Source organism: Pleurodeles waltl, chromosome 4_2 (genome assembly GCF_031143425.1).
Source record: "Pleurodeles waltl isolate 20211129_DDA chromosome 4_2, aPleWal1.hap1.20221129, whole genome shotgun sequence".
Classification (NCBI taxonomy): Eukaryota; Metazoa; Chordata; class Amphibia; order Caudata; family Salamandridae; genus Pleurodeles; species Pleurodeles waltl.
Genome location: NC_090443.1, coordinates 741,993,159 through 742,008,678, shown reverse-complemented (window position 1 = coordinate 742,008,678; position 15,520 = coordinate 741,993,159). Strand labels below are relative to the sequence as shown.

At 43.9% G+C, this 15,520-nt stretch overlaps 1 protein-coding gene across 5 annotated transcripts in view; it reads left to right on the top strand.

Moving 5' to 3' along the window:
- BCAR3 (BCAR3 adaptor protein, NSP family member) overlaps nt 1-15,520 on the top strand; it is a 167,645-nt gene that overhangs the window by 150,513 nt on the left and 1,612 nt on the right. For all 5 annotated transcript variants that reach the window (XM_069232382.1, XM_069232383.1, XM_069232386.1 and 2 more), the window contains 4 exons: nt 3,016-3,131; nt 9,723-9,894; nt 11,722-11,833; nt 14,349-14,558. In XM_069232382.1, the coding sequence (XP_069088483.1) occupies nt 3,016-3,131; nt 9,723-9,894; nt 11,722-11,833; nt 14,349-14,558 (610 nt within the window). The remainder of the gene's footprint in view (nt 1-3,015; nt 3,132-9,722; nt 9,895-11,721; nt 11,834-14,348; nt 14,559-15,520) is intronic.

Below are 15,520 nucleotides of genomic sequence, written 5' to 3'. Positions count from 1 at the left end.
GATTTCTGCTTTTTTTTTTCAGATCCTGCTTTCCTTTCACACCTTTGCGCTAAGTCAGTTTTTGAACCTTTTGTTTCTGCTCGCTTGCAGTACCGATCATCATCTACGTCATGCAGTGGTTGTGCACATAAAATGAAGAGTGTCGCAGGCGAATTTCTAGTGGTTATTACTTCCCCAGGATGGATTTTGTGATGTAGCTGCTCAATGTCAACCAACCTCAGGAGGTTCTGGATGAAGAAAAAAAAAACAGGGGTGATCCAGCACGATGCTCACAGTGTGGACAGCACCCTACGCAAAAGTGGTTGTTGTGCCACAGAAAAGATCATATCTGCGGAACACTAAATGCCCAGGTCTGGCTATCGCCGACTTGTCTGTTTTCGGATGATAAACCTTGAGATAAAAAAAAATTCTTGTGGTCAAAAATTGATGAGAAAAAAGAGGGAAAATCTTGGCTTTGATACATGTAGATTTAACATTTCCCATCACAGTAGGATATTGTTTTTGTGATAATTATATATCCGAGTAAGTACAGGATTGAAGTTTCACTAGTCAGTTGTAAAATTAAATTACAGTGAGTCCTACTAACAGACACATGGAGACAAGAACACTACAATTATTACGAAGTATCCTTTCACTTGAGAGACACCTTCTGTCATAGAAGAATAATTTCTCAACTTTCTTTAAATATTAAACAGGGAAATTACGTGATCTACAGACTCGAACCACAAAACAAGAACAACTACTATAAGCTTGTAATGACGACAACTATTAAAGCCTCAGGGCTACCATTGTTCTATTTAATCATTACTGCTATTATTTATGTTTAAATAGGAACCCTAAAGAAACATTACTCTTTGTTGTGATTACAGTACTTTAAAGAATCCAGGTATGCTGGCGTTACAGATGGAGTAATGTTGTTCATGGAATAGCACTGCTACACTTCAAAGCCTTGGAAGTACACTTGATGCATATATTCCATGATACTTAACACAGTTTATTATAGTGAGTCCACTTAACATCGACAACACAAAATATTAAAACTTGATAAGATTCACTATAGAAAGCTGTAATTTCTGGTTACACGAAGAACAGCTCATGAATAGTTGTGTCCAGGTTTAAGATGGTCCTGCAAATGGTCCAAAATGCAGCAGCTAAAGCAATTTTAAATCTTCCACGGTGGAATTCAGTCAGCGAGAGTCTTAAGAAACTACATTGGTTTCCAGTGTCCCAGCGTATTATTTTTAAAACACTTTGCCTAACCTATAAAGCAATTCATGGAATTGGTCTTAGCTATCTTACCACTAGGGTCTGTTGGTACGTTCCCAAGAGAAACCTGAGGTCCGCCAAAGCATATAGCATTCAGGTCCCCCACACATACAGAGCAAGATGGGGGGTAAAGCTTTTACGGTGGCTGCTGCTAAAGGCTGGAATTCATTACCGTTGAATATTAGGCAAGAACCAGCCTATTTAAGGTTCAGGAAACTGGCCAAAACTTGGCTCTTTTCTCGATAGCCTGCTTTCTACTTGGCCTACTTTTCCCTTAGCAGTATTTCGGTATAACTGATTGGGGCGGGAAGGGGGCTTGGTTTGTTTTCTGATTTCTCTCTCACCTTCTACTTTTAGCGCTTCGATGCTCCCTGTGAGTCAGAATGTGCTTTATAAATACCACATACATACAAGATGTGCCTGGGCCATGATAATTCTAGATAGCGTTAATGAGTCATGTGACAGTAGCATGCAACCAAAATCACAAGATAACCAGCACATACTGGCAGGTTCATTCTGACCAGCTAGGTAGAATACCTCTTGAATATAGTGTGTCCAGGTTTGAGATGTGCCTAGGCCATGATAATTCTAGACAGCACATATGAGAGTCATGCAACAGTAGATGCAACCAAAAGCACAGGATGACCAACACATACTGACAAGTTCATAGTGACCAGCTATGTTAAAGGATGACAGAGCAAACAAACCCAGTATAAAACAATAGTGGTGCTTTACAGTGTGGGTGACAAGTGGGGGGGGGAGACTAGGGGTTTGGGGTGGACATGTTGTAGGTGGGCTATAAGGAAACTGTATTAAAGTAAATATCAATTGAGGACCTGTGCCATTGTTAGGCTTGGCCAAAGTAAGTAAAGGAGCCCTCAGAAACTTAATGTGCAATGATGTGTTTTTATAGCGTTTATTACTACTGTGCTGAAGTTTCATAGTGGTAGATGTAACCTTCAGCAGTGCTTGTGATTGCCACAATGAGCATTTTTTATTTGCAGGAGTGCATTATCATATTAACTTTTGTTATTATCCTTGATGGCTTTCTTAAAGAACTGTGCACTTCCCTCAGCTTTTCAAGAGCAAAAATACATTGTTCTTTCTCAGCAAAGGCAGTTTAGAAAACTGCAGCCCTGGGTAGCAAGTTATGCAAAACATTTTACTTATCAGTTCTCCATCTTGAATTATTGCTTTGTTCAGGGTGATGATTATGCGCTGCTTGGGACACGTCACTTCTACTGCAGCATCCTTCCTGGGCAGGTAGCCAGATCACTCAATCGATGAGCACCACCCTTGACATTACTTAAAAACAATTGTGAACCAGTTCTTAAGCCCCCTGGGTGAAACTTAAGTGAGTCCAGGTTACCACTCGCATACTGTAGCAAGTTGTTCGATGTGGGCATTGAACCCCTTCTACCCAAGGTTTGTTTACATGCATAAGGAACATTGAGTTTGGTACCCAAATCGATAAAGGAAATCCTGTTTTCTTCAGAATAAACGTGTGTAAACTCTTAGCGGAAGCTGTAGGCTTGCCTTTAGCATGTGAGAGCTGGTCCTTCGCCTAAGGTGCAGGCCAGAAGGGATCTGATGATAAGAAATGTTTGTTTGAGACTCAGAAATTGTTTAGTTGTCTTGTAGTTGTGCACGGGGAGCTTCACAGCTCATTGCAATTGAACATCTTGCATCATGAACGTCAACATAAACCAGCTTCCTGAAGTCTCTCATGTTAAATTTTTGTACTCACAGGTTGCCAGGATACTGGAGGTGTCTGCGGAGGTGCGGAGGATGATGGGAGTGAGCTCGGGCCTGGAGCTCATTACTCTGCCCTATGGACACCAGCTGCGCCTGGACCTAATAGAACGGTAAACATTCCCGCCCTCAGTGTTCTCCTATAACAGTCCCTGGGATTTGGTCATATGTTTAGCTAACATAAGCGTTTGCAATGAGTTGGAGCTATTGACATTGTAAATTTATAACTCTACTTCTTTCTTTTGCCACATTAATTAGTCAACCCTGCCACATATTTTGGTCCTTTCTGACACAATTCCAGTGGCCCTGCATATAACTAAAGGGCAAGTAGGCCTACTGGAATATGTTTTTCAAACAAGGCACTTAAAGCACAAACTACTCCCAGGTACAAAACAAACGTTCCAGTCATAAGAGAGCACCAGGCTGACCAGTCCAGCTACTGAGTCCTCGAGTATCTTGCCCCATTTTCATGTGGGACTCATGCATAGACTGGACCTCCCAGCTTGAACACATTGCATCATGTCGCCAAAATAGTAGGTGTTCCAAACAGTGCCTAGGTCATTGAGCATTGAATAAATGACACATTTCACAGATGATTCTGACAGAAAACCCATGAACATTTTCCACCACTGGAATGTGTTCTCTGGTAGTATAAAAGCATTATACACATGCAAGACTTGTATGTGTTCATCAGGAATATTTGTGTCATTGCCACAAGAGAGAAAGTCCGACACAAAATAAATACCTAATTAACCTCTTCGTTGCGGGCGTCGGCCACTGGCCGACGCCCACACACCCTCCCTGGTGCGGGTCCCGACCAGTGGCCGACACCAGGAAGGGTATCAATAAATCCTCGGGTGCGTCGCACCCGAGGATTATTTTTTTTTTTTAAACCCCCCCCCCGGGAGACACGGAAGCTTCCGTGTCTCCCCCCGCCCCCCCCACCCGCCCCTTTGTGACGTCAGCGCGCCTCGCGGCGCGCTGACGTTGCAAAGGTGTTTTCCCCATCAAAGCAGGAAGCAGCCTTGCGGCCGCTTCCTGCTTTGATGGGGAAAACGGCCTTTCCCACGTTCGGGAAGGCCTCGTAAGAAAGGGGAGTGTCTCCCCTTTCTTACGAGGCCTTCCTGAAAGTGTTTCCTGGCCCCCGATCGCAGCGACACTCCCCTTTCTTACGAGGCCTTCCTGAAAGTGTTTCCTGGCCCCCGGTCGCAGCTGTGCTGCGATCAGGGGCCAGGAAACACTTTCAGGTTTCCTGGTCCCCCGATCGCAGCTGTGCTGCGATCGGGGGGCCAGGAAACACTTTGAAAAGGCCTCGTAAGAAAGGGGAGACTCTCCCCTTTCTTACGAGGCCTTCTCAAAGTGTTTCCTGGCCCCCGATCGCAGCACAGCTGCGATCGGGGGCCAGGAAACACCACTAGATGCCAGGGATTTCACTTTTGGGGGGGCGGCCCCCTCGGAAAACGGGCCGCCCCCCCCGGGGGCATAATTAATTTAAAAAAAAAAGGTAGGTGCCCCCTGGGGGGGGGGGGGGGGGGCGCGATCGCGCCCCCCCCCAGGGGATTGTTTTTTTTTCAAAAAAATAAAAATAAAAAATAAATAAAATGACAGGGGGTCGCCCGTGGGCAGGGTGACCCCCTGTGGGGGCAATTTTTTTTTTAGATGTTGTAGGGTTTCCCTGGGGGCCATTTTGGCCCCCAAGGAAACCATACAACAACTAAAAAAAATAGATCTATATATAGATCTATATTTATATATCTATGTAGATAGATATATCTATGTACATGGATATATCTATAGATATATCTATGTACATAGATATATATATATATATAGAGGTAGATCTATATATACCAAAGAGATTTATAAAGTGTGCTACTCACCTGTGAGGGTCTCAAGGCGCTTGGGGGCGGGGGCGGGGGGAGGGAAAGGGGCTGGGAGGTTCACTGTTCGAAAAGCCAGGTTTTGAGGCCCTTCCTGAAAAGAAGTAGGTTTTGGGTCTTGCGAAGGTGGGTTGTGAGGGCGTTCCAGGTTTTGGGTGCAAGGTAGGAGAAGGATCTGCCCCCGGTGGTGGTGTGTTTGATGCGGGGGACAGAGGCGAGAGAGAGGTCAGCTGAGCGGACGTTTCGTGTGGGGGTGTGGAAGGTGACTCTCGTTGAGGTAGGCAGGGCCTGTGTTGTGGAGTGATTTGTGTGCGAGGATGAGGATCTTGAAGGTGATCCTTTTGTCAATGGGGAGCCAGTGGAGGGATTTGAGGTGTGGAGAGATGTGTTCGTGTCGGCGGAGGTCGAGGATGAGTCGTGCTGCTGAGTTCTAGATGCGTGTAGTTTGCGCTTGAGTTTTAGAGTGGTGCCGGCGTAGAGGGCGTTTCCGTAATCAAGCCTGCTGCTGATGTGTGCGTGAGTGACAGTTTTTCTGGTCTCTGTGGGGATCCATTTGAATGTTTTTCAGTATACGGAGTGTGTTGAAGCATGAGGAGGTGAGAGCGTTGATTTGTTGGGTCATCGAGAGGGAGGAGTCTAGGATGATGCTGAGGTTGCGTGCGTGGTTGGCGGGGGTGGGTGCAGGGCCTAGCGTGGTGGGCCACCATGAGGGGTCCCAGGTGTTTTTGTGTGGGCCAAAGAGGATTATTTCGGTTTTGCTTGAGTTGAGTTTCAGGTGATTGGCTGTCATATATATATCACTTTTGTCAATATGTGTGTGGTTTCCCTGGGGGGAAAAGGGTCCGACTTGTCTAGTGGCAGTTTTAGTGCCATAAAGAAGCGCAGAAGGTTTATATGCCTACTGCAAAGAGCAAATCTGTATTTTATGTAAATAGCTGAGTACATTAGCAAAGTCTATGGAGAGATGAAGGGCACTTTTGCTGGGTGGTAATGAGGGAATCCGAGGAGGAGGGAGTGGGAGCACCAATAATGATTGTTGGACTGGGCGCAGGAGGTGCTAAAGACTGTGACGAATGGTATGTGACAAGGTGTTTTTTGAGTGTCTTGAAAGTACGTGCTGATTGAGGGAAGAAGCGCAGGTAAGGTGGCCTCTACTGTTGCACGTATCTCACACACCATCGATTTTGTGACTGTCTACGTAGGCTAGTGTTTTAGAGCAACAGTTTAGCCAATAGCAGAGATGGCATCTTGATGGATGACTGCTGCCTGCACTCGGGTTATAGAGGACCGCTCTGACATAGGATCAGAGACTGAGACATCAGATACTGAGACAGCATCTGAGGGATAGGACAATGGCGCAGACTCTGGGAGTGATTTTTCAGTCAGAGGAGTCCCATTCGATAACTCCTCTTCCAGTACATTCTGAGGGAGGTGATGAGGACAGTCCTGCTGTCCCTTCGCAAGCTGTTTGTGCAACTGGGTAATAGTGGGTTAGGCCAACCCAGAGAGCAGGTGAATGCGGCGGCAAGCAGAGAGAGAGTGCTCTCTTGGGAGCTCTCCAATTTAGTTCAGCCCCAAATTCCACCACCCAAATCATATTGTGGAGACATCAAAATTATCCATGGCAAAACAAACTGGTTTTGTAAGGCAGGCACCTGTGTTTTTGGTCCTGGATTCGGCGGCCATATAGAGAAACACACTAAACCCAAACATTTCTGGAAACTAGACATTCGGGGGAGTCCACAGAGGTGTGACTTGTGTGGCTTCCCCAAAGTTTTCTTACCCAGAATACCCTGCAAAGCTGAAATGTTGAAAAAAAACTCAATTTTTCTCGCATTTCTGTCACACAAACTACAGGAATATGCTGGGATCCACAATATTCCTACCACCCAGTGACTCCTCACCTGTCCTGATAAAAACACTACCCCACTTGAGTGCCTACACCTAGTGTCTGTGTCAGGAATGGATCACCCCAGGGTCAACAGCTGCCTCACGTAAGGACCAACATTGACCGTTGTGTGATCTATTCCTGTCGCAGGCACCAGGCCTAACCACACAAGTGAGGTATCATTTTTATCGGGAGGCTTGGGGGAACGCTGGGTGGAAGGAAATTTGTGGCTCCTCTCAGATTCCAGAACTTTCTGTCACCGAAATGTGAGGAAAACTTGTTTTTTTAGCCACTTTTTGAGGTTTGCAAAGGATTCTGGGTAACAGAACCTGGTCCGAGCCCCGCAAGTCACCCCTCCTTGGATTCCCCTAGGTCTCTAGTTTTCAGAAATGCACAGGTTTGGTAGGTTTCCCTAGGTGCCGGCTGAGCTAGAGGCCAAAATCTACAGGTAGGCACTTTGCAAAAAACAGCTCTGTTTTCTGTGATGTGTCCACGTTGTGTTTTGGGGCATTTCCTGTCGCGGGCGCTAGGCCTACCCACACAAGTGAGGTATCATTTTTATCGGGAGACTTGGGGGGACGCTGGGTGGAAGGAAATTTGAGGCTCCTCTCAGATTCCAGAACTTTCTGTCACCGAAATGTGAGGAAAACTTGTTTTTTTAGCCACTTTTTGAGGTTTGCAAAGGATTCTGGGTAACAGAACCTGGTCAGAGCCCCGCGAGTCACCCCATCTTGGATTCCCCTAGGTCTCTAGTTTTCAAAAATGTACAGGTTTGGTAGGTTTCCCTAGGTGCCGGCTGAGCTAGAGGCCAAAATCTACAGGTAGGCACTTTGCAAAAAACAGCTCTGTTTTCTGTGATGTGTCCACGTTGTGTTTTGGGGCATTTCCTGTTGCGGGCGCTAGGCCTACCCACACAAGTGAGGTATCATTTTTATCGGGAGACTTGGGGGGACGCTGGGTGGAAGGAAATTTGAGGCTCCTCTCAGATTCCAGAACTTTCTGTCACCGAAATGTGAGGAAAACTTCTTTTTTTAGCCACTTTTTGAGGTTTGCAAAGGATTCTGGGTAACAGAACCTGGTCAGAGCCCCGCGAGTCACCCCATCTTGGATTCCCCTAGGTCTCTAGTTTTCAAAAATGTACAGGTTTGGTAGGTTTCCTTATGTGCCGGCTGAGCTAGAGGCCATAATCTACAGGTAGGCACTTTGCAAAAAAACAGCTCTGTATTTTGTGAAAAAATGGGATGTGTCCACGTTGTGTTTTGGGGCATTTCCTGTCGCGGGCGCTAGGCCTACCCACACAAGTGAGGTATCATTTTTATCGGGAGACTTGGGGGAACATAGAATAGCAAAACAAGTGTTATTGCCCCTTATCTTTCTCTACATTTTTTCCTTCCAAATATAAGAGAGTGTGTAAAAAAGACGTCTATTTGAGAAATGCCCTGCAATTCACATGCTAGTATGGGCACCTCGGAATTCAAAGATGTGCAAATAACCACTGCTCCTCAAAACCTTATCTTGATCCCATTTTGGAAATGCAAAGGTTTTCTTGATACCTCTTTTTCACTCCTCATATTTCAGCAAATGAATTGCTGTATACCCAGTATAGAATGAAAACCAACTGCAGGGTGCACCTCATTTATTGGCTCTGGGTACCTAGGGTTCTTGATGAACCTATAAGCCCTTTATATCCCCGCAACCAGAAGAGTCCAGCAGACAAAACGGTATATTGCTTTCAGAAATCTGACATCGCAGGAAAAAGTTACAGAGTAAAACATAAAGAAAAATGGCTGTTGTTTTCAGCTCAATTTCAATATTGTTTTATTTCAGCTGTTATTTTCTGTAGGAAAACCTTGTAGGATCTACACAAATGACCCCTTGCTGAATTCAGAATTTTGTCTAGTTTTCAGAAATGTTTAGCTTTCCGGGATCCAGCATTGGTTTCACACCCATTCCTGTCACTAACTGGAAGGAGGTTGAAAGCACCAAAAATAGTAAAAATGGGGTATGTCCCAGTAAAATGCCAAATTTGTGTTGGAAAATGTGGTTTTCTGATTCAAGTCTGCCCGTTCCTGAAAGGTGGGAAGATAGTGATTTCAGCACCAGAAACCCTTTGTTGATGGCATTTTCAGGGAAAAAACCACAAGCCTTCTTCGGCGGCCCTTTTTTCCCATTTTTTTGGAAAAAACTAAATTTTCACTGTATTTTGGCTATTTTCTTGGTCTCCTCCAGGGTAAACCACAAACTCTGGGTACCATTAGAATCCCTAGGATGTTGGAAAAAAAGGACGCAAATTTGGCGTGGTTAGCTTATGTGGACAAAAAGTTATGAAGCCCTAAGCGCGAACTACCCCAAATAGCCAAAAAAGGGCTCAGCACTGGGGGGGAAAAGGCCCAGCAGCTAAGGGGTTAATAGAATATAATAAGTAGGGCTTCTTGTTTTATTATATTTAGTTTTTAAACCTTTCACTTTATCCATATTTATTATTTGCGAATTTTAGCTATATTCATATTTTTGTAAAAGAAAAAAAAAAGCTGTAACTAGTTTATCTCCATTTTGATTTAACTGAGCACACTTACTCCTTATTACTGATAAGTAATCGCTGTTATGGAAATATGTGGAGGAAATTGTCCCACATATGTTGGGGCCACCTGATGTATCTTGATTTGTGTTTTTGATGACAATGTAAGATCAGAAGTGTACTATCCAGGATTCTGCAATGGGCTTTCTTTATACTACACTGTTGAGAAATCGTGATATAATGTATTTTTATGCGGCTGTTTCGCAAACCAATGAACAGGCTTTTTTTTTTTTGCTATCAGGGCACTGTTGTAAGATTGTAAACGGTTACATAGGACACAATTACATTAAGCAGGTTATTAAAATGTGTGAGTGCTGTAAATGCTAAATTGCCTGTGTGCTTCTGCATTTTTGCTTAGGCACAGCACCATGGCTATTGGCATAGCAGTGGACATACTGGGTTGCACTGGAAACCTGGAGGAAAGAACCACAACCCTGAACAAGATCATTCAGGTTGCTGTTGAGTTGAAAGACTTTATGGGAGACTTGTACGCATTTTCTGCTGTAATGAAAGCCTTGGATATGCCACAGGTATGCTGCTGTCAAGCCGTGAGACTTGGTACTATTTTGCATTTTTATTTTCTCCTCTCAAAGCTGTAAACATTTGTATATGCTTGAGTCACTGATAATGTTATCTGTCCCAGCAGAAAGACAGTGTTGTTCTTGGGGTTGCCCAAGCAACATCCTTAGAACTCTATGCACTTCACTTTAATCCCCACACCAAATACACAGAGCATGTACACCACGCAGAGAGAACGAAAGGCGTTCTGCTTGATGAATCATTGTGAGATTTCTGATCCAGGTTTATGCTGTGCAGGTCCTCTCACAGATCAAGAGCGGAGACTGAAAAAGGACAGGCGTTCAAGCTGAGCTGACGCAAACCTGCCCACACCCTGCTACAAGAGATTTCTGTAACTGCAGGCCATATTTAACATGCAAGACTACACCACAAAGATGGACCTCACTGTAAATTTCTGATTGTTCCCTGGTTGAAGTCTGACTTGAGACGCAGAGCATCCCTTTATTGCTGAAATCATCAGCCTAGGAACAATATACAGCGTTTTTTTAGATTTCATCTTTGATTCAGAGTCATCTCGTACCAGTTTAACCACTGGTCCATGTTCATTTTCTTTTCACAGAATCTTTGTACATAACCAGTGTTCCCTTCTTATAAATTTGGTACTGCCCACGTCTACAGCTCGTTTGCAAATCTGTCACCTTCTAGATGTTAGTCTTATTCTCCTTTTTAAAAAACCGCATTGAACATAAACTAATCTTTCCACCTAATTAACCTAGTCTCATGTAATATACCACAACTTGTTACATCATCCAGCCATAAATCTACATTAATAAATAATGACAATTTGCCTTGCACCTGGCAACAAACTGCAGAGTACACCTTTGGCCACCGCACACACACCTGTACCCTAGTTCCAGTGGCCCTGGATATAGTTCATATAAATATGTAGTAGACAACCAGGGGCCTAACACAGACCCCTGCAGGAGGGCCCCATGATTGTACTTTACACAGCTGTAAACATCTGGGATCTCGTGTTCTAGTTTCTTGTCTCCACCCTCATAACAGGTTTGTATTTGTGATCTGGTCTCAACCAGACCCACACACTGCATTTCTGAGACGCCTCTGCCGCAAAGCATCTATTTTGTGGCGAACACGGATGCAGATTACAACTCGGTTTGTGTTGTCTGTCAAATGTCTACAAAAGAGGGATTAACAAGAGCGGCCGGTTGCTGTCGAACAGCCCAATTGTTTTATTGAAAAGGCCTGGTTTAAAAAACAAAAACAACTGTTGTAAACGGTTTATTTCGGGATGAGAATTGGAGAGAAGCCTCGGTTTGTATGTGGCTTATTGGATGTGGAGAGCGAAATGTTACATTTTTGATGTAACATTCCCTTTTTTGTGAAGATCCACATGTGTTCGAGTGGTGCAGAGTGCCGCAGATAAGCACGGGTACTGCCTCATTGTGGCTCGTGAGAATAATGATTTAGAGCAATGTTATTGAGCAATCAATAACTACACAGCTGACTACTGTTACATGGGCATCCATATGCACACCGGCTGTGCATTTCCAAAAGAACAGTCTATGTAAAAGCAATGCCATGCTCCCGCCGGATGCTTCTGCTCATTTACACGTTTTGTTGTCAGTCAGAACCACAAAATGTATTCATTTTTGTGCATAATTAATTATAATGATACTTGCTGCTGAACTTTACCTCACTGCTAGTAACAGAACGTGGATGTACTATGCTACTGGCTGGATAATGGATTTGATAGGATAATTTCCAGGTCAATATATTTGTCATAGCTTGCACTAAATATATATGTATATTTTTTCTAGATTACAAGACTAGAACAAACCTGGACCAGTTTACGACATCAGTACACACAAAATGCAATAATTTACGAAAAGCAATTAAAACCCTTCAGCAAAGCCTTGCATACAGGAGAAGGTAACCACACATTTTACCTGCCTCTAGCTATCATAAGCTTTATTATTCAGTATGGTAATATGCAATATTGAAATATGTTGGAGTCCAGCTACTAGAATGTGCTATTGATAGGAAGGGGTTGAGGAAAACAATTTGTATAGCTCCTTTCTACACATCTTCATGCACAACGGCAGTTTCAGTATGCTTTCCCTTAGCAGTACAGCGTGCCTGATGGAGACATAAAAAAAAGCATTGGTAAAGCCAATAGGTGTATTTTTGCATAGTAGGTGGGCACAGACACACCACATACAGTTATATATCCATACACACAACAGAGAAAACAGGCTTCTCTTCACTCCCAGATAGCGGCTTGCACAGGCAGTAACACCGACATCGCTTGTATTGTAGACAGACAACAGAAAGTTATACAACTTGCGTACAACCACTGATGGAGCCAAAATTAGCTGTGAAGTGGGCCACTGTATTTAGTGACACTTATAAGCCAGTTCTCGGATTTTGTCCCAAACTGTTTTGCATTTTCGGGTGTATAAGCCCATGCGTACAATGGAAAAAACATAACTAAGTCTCTGACAACTGGTTTTTGGCCACTGTACTCATGCACAAAACATGTGTTTAGGCTCAAAGTGCAGCCTGAGCTCGAATCCCAGTGTGGTTAAACCGCAGCCAGAAACAGATACCATTGCAGGGTGCAGTCATTTTCAGGCACAACATTACAGCATCTTTACGGGATGTCTTCTGTGGAATGGGTAATTATCATAGAAATTGGTGTTTCCACACGGATTTCTGCATGGAATTCCCACATTCTGGACTGTTTTTAAAGGCATAATGTCTGGGTTTTACTAGGCGGCGTGCTTCTCTGGGAAACCTTGGGTGTGATATAATGCATAAGATGTTAGCAACTATCTTGAAACACTGCCTTGGGAAGAAACTTCTGCATCTGCCCAAATCAGTAACTTCAAGATACTCGGAGTAGGTAACCTGATGTGTATGATGTTGGCAATTCCACTTATTTTCATTAGCTGCATTTTTTAATCAAGTAAATAATAAGCAAGCTTGCAACATGCAGTGTTTAAAATTCCTTCACTCACCTGATGTGACTTTAACTATCTATGCGATGTTAAAGAATGAATGGCCATGCACACCCCCCCAATGTGAGCTCGCTCAGGATGGGCCTGTCCATATAAAAACTGGGGGGCATATTTACGACCCTGGTTACATTGCTCTTACACCACACAACGTTGTGCAAGAGCCACGCACCACCTAAGGCAGATTTATAAAGCCACTTATGGTGGCCTTGCGTGGCTTCATAAATACCATCAGATGGTATTTACATTTGCCAATAAAGAATGGGTACTAAGCAATGCATTTTTTAGTGTTTGGGACAGGGGGGCATCCTATCCGTGCAGGCAATGAATACAGTGGTAATTAAGCTCACACTTGTTTAAGCAAATGTCAGTATTCAATATATTTCGCGAAGGCGAGATTTTTAAGTGCAACCAATACAAATCTCACTTGCCAACGTGTGAGGTAAAGCTCCATTCCTGAAGTCTACCCTTTGATTACCTCTCCTTCTCTCAGCCAGTCCCTCCTATTGCATATTCATTTTCCTAAGCAGACGACGTTAACAACTGACTCTGGCTGGTTCTTGTCCCCAAGAAAAAGTTCCACTTTTCTGCACCAATTTTCACTGTACAATAAAGGTCATAAATAAGGCCACATTGATGGAGAAACACACTCGAAAGGCCATCTTACATACACCTGATCACATGCCAACGAAAATTTGAACACGTCCTCTGTGATGAGCTGCATTGGTTTCCCCTGCCAGGTGCACCCAGTTCAGTATTTACTGCATCATACAGAAGGCACTTTCGAAAATGGCCAAACATTATATATTTCCAGACACTCTAGCAGCGTGAACTTCAGACCCCACATTCCAACATAGCGCATGCACCCTAACAACTTCCACTGCCCTCCGAGAATGTGCTTAGCGCATCTCCACTTCTCAGTATCTGTTTGGCTGACAAAGATTCATTCGTATCCCGCTGCATTGCAGTTTCACAACGGCGGAACACCTTTGGTTGTATATGTGACTTGGCCAGCTTCTCCCCTTATTGTGTGAACGAGATCTGATCTAGATGGAGACAGCTCCTGACCTTTTTGCCCTTTTAAGTACTGAGCTACGTTGCTTCTTGGTGCTAGGTCCACAGTGTAAAAATATTGCAACAAAATAAATGGAAGCAGGCCAATACCCAATCACTAGGTCTTCTGTAATGGACGTTAATAGGAAATGCCTGAGCGAGATGTGTCTGTATGCACAGCGGCTGACCTTTATTATTTTAGGAAATGGCCAAAAGTTGTGCTGTGCTGGAGATTACTAAGGTATTACATTATAAGTATTTTTGTAATTCATTACCTTTCATGCTATAAATGTTCAATTCATCACATTTTGAGGGAGTTACACAAAATATAAAGTTGCTGTCGGTCATGTGACATTTTATTTATCGATACATTTCAGAAACAGCGATGACTCCTCCCAACATAACAATACCGCTGCTGATACCACTCATTACCTTGCTGGAGCGCGAGGACGTCATATTCGAAGGAATGGACATGTGGGAAAATAACGACCAAGGCTGTGAAATAATGCTGAACCACCTACATATGGCACGTTCCATAGCCCAGAATGCGGAGACTTACAGGCTGAATGCAGAAAAGATATTGGAAGGTAAGTCCGGGAGCAAAAGGAAAAGTACAACTTAAGTGCTCCGACAGTTAAAAGCCGGCACAACCATTTTTGAGTAATCAGAACACCACAAATCAACTTGTACAATTTTAATAAAATGTTATTGCGCCAACGGGGCTACAAAATGCTTCTATTCACGCCGGGTTCCTGGGCACCGTTCTCATAGCACGTGGTTGAAACGGGGTCAGCTGCAGTGAGGTCTGTTGTTGAGGGAGTGGGTGCTTGCAAACAAATATTTCCATAATGTGTTTTTTAATTTTAATTTAATAACTCAAAAACACTAACATAGTACCCATCAATGTACCACATCTGAAGCAACCGGAGAAAAACCCCAAGCGACATGCCACACCATCAAGGGCGACAATTAGGGAAGGGAATAGCAGCATCTGAGAAGCTAAGGGTGGGACTACAAATCACTACTACGATGTCACTAAAGCTTAAAACAGAAGTGATGTGACTTTAACTATCTATGCGATGTTAAAGAATTAATGGCCATGCATACACCCCTCAACGTGAGCTCGCTCAGGATGGGCCTGTCCATATAAAAACTGGGGGCATATTTACGACCCTGGTTCCATAGCTCTTACACCACATAACGTTGTGCAAGAGCTACGCACCACCTAAGGCAGATTTATAAAGCCACTTATGGTGGCCTTGCGTGGCTTCATAAATCTGGAATAACGCAACACAAAAGTCACAGCATTCCATTACTCTGCCCTGGGGCAGCATTCCATGGGTGTTCTCACGCATCTACCATGGATTTTGAGGCATTCCCAAATTTACAAGAAGTTGTAAGCCTGGGAATGAGCCAAAATGCTACGCCTTCTCCTCGTTACTCCCTCTTTCTATGTGTGCTACATCCCGCAGGGTGCAGGGATGCCTGCATCAGCTCTAGGCAGCAATTTGTGTGCCAGTGCAGAGGGAAAGGACAGAAATGCACCGTA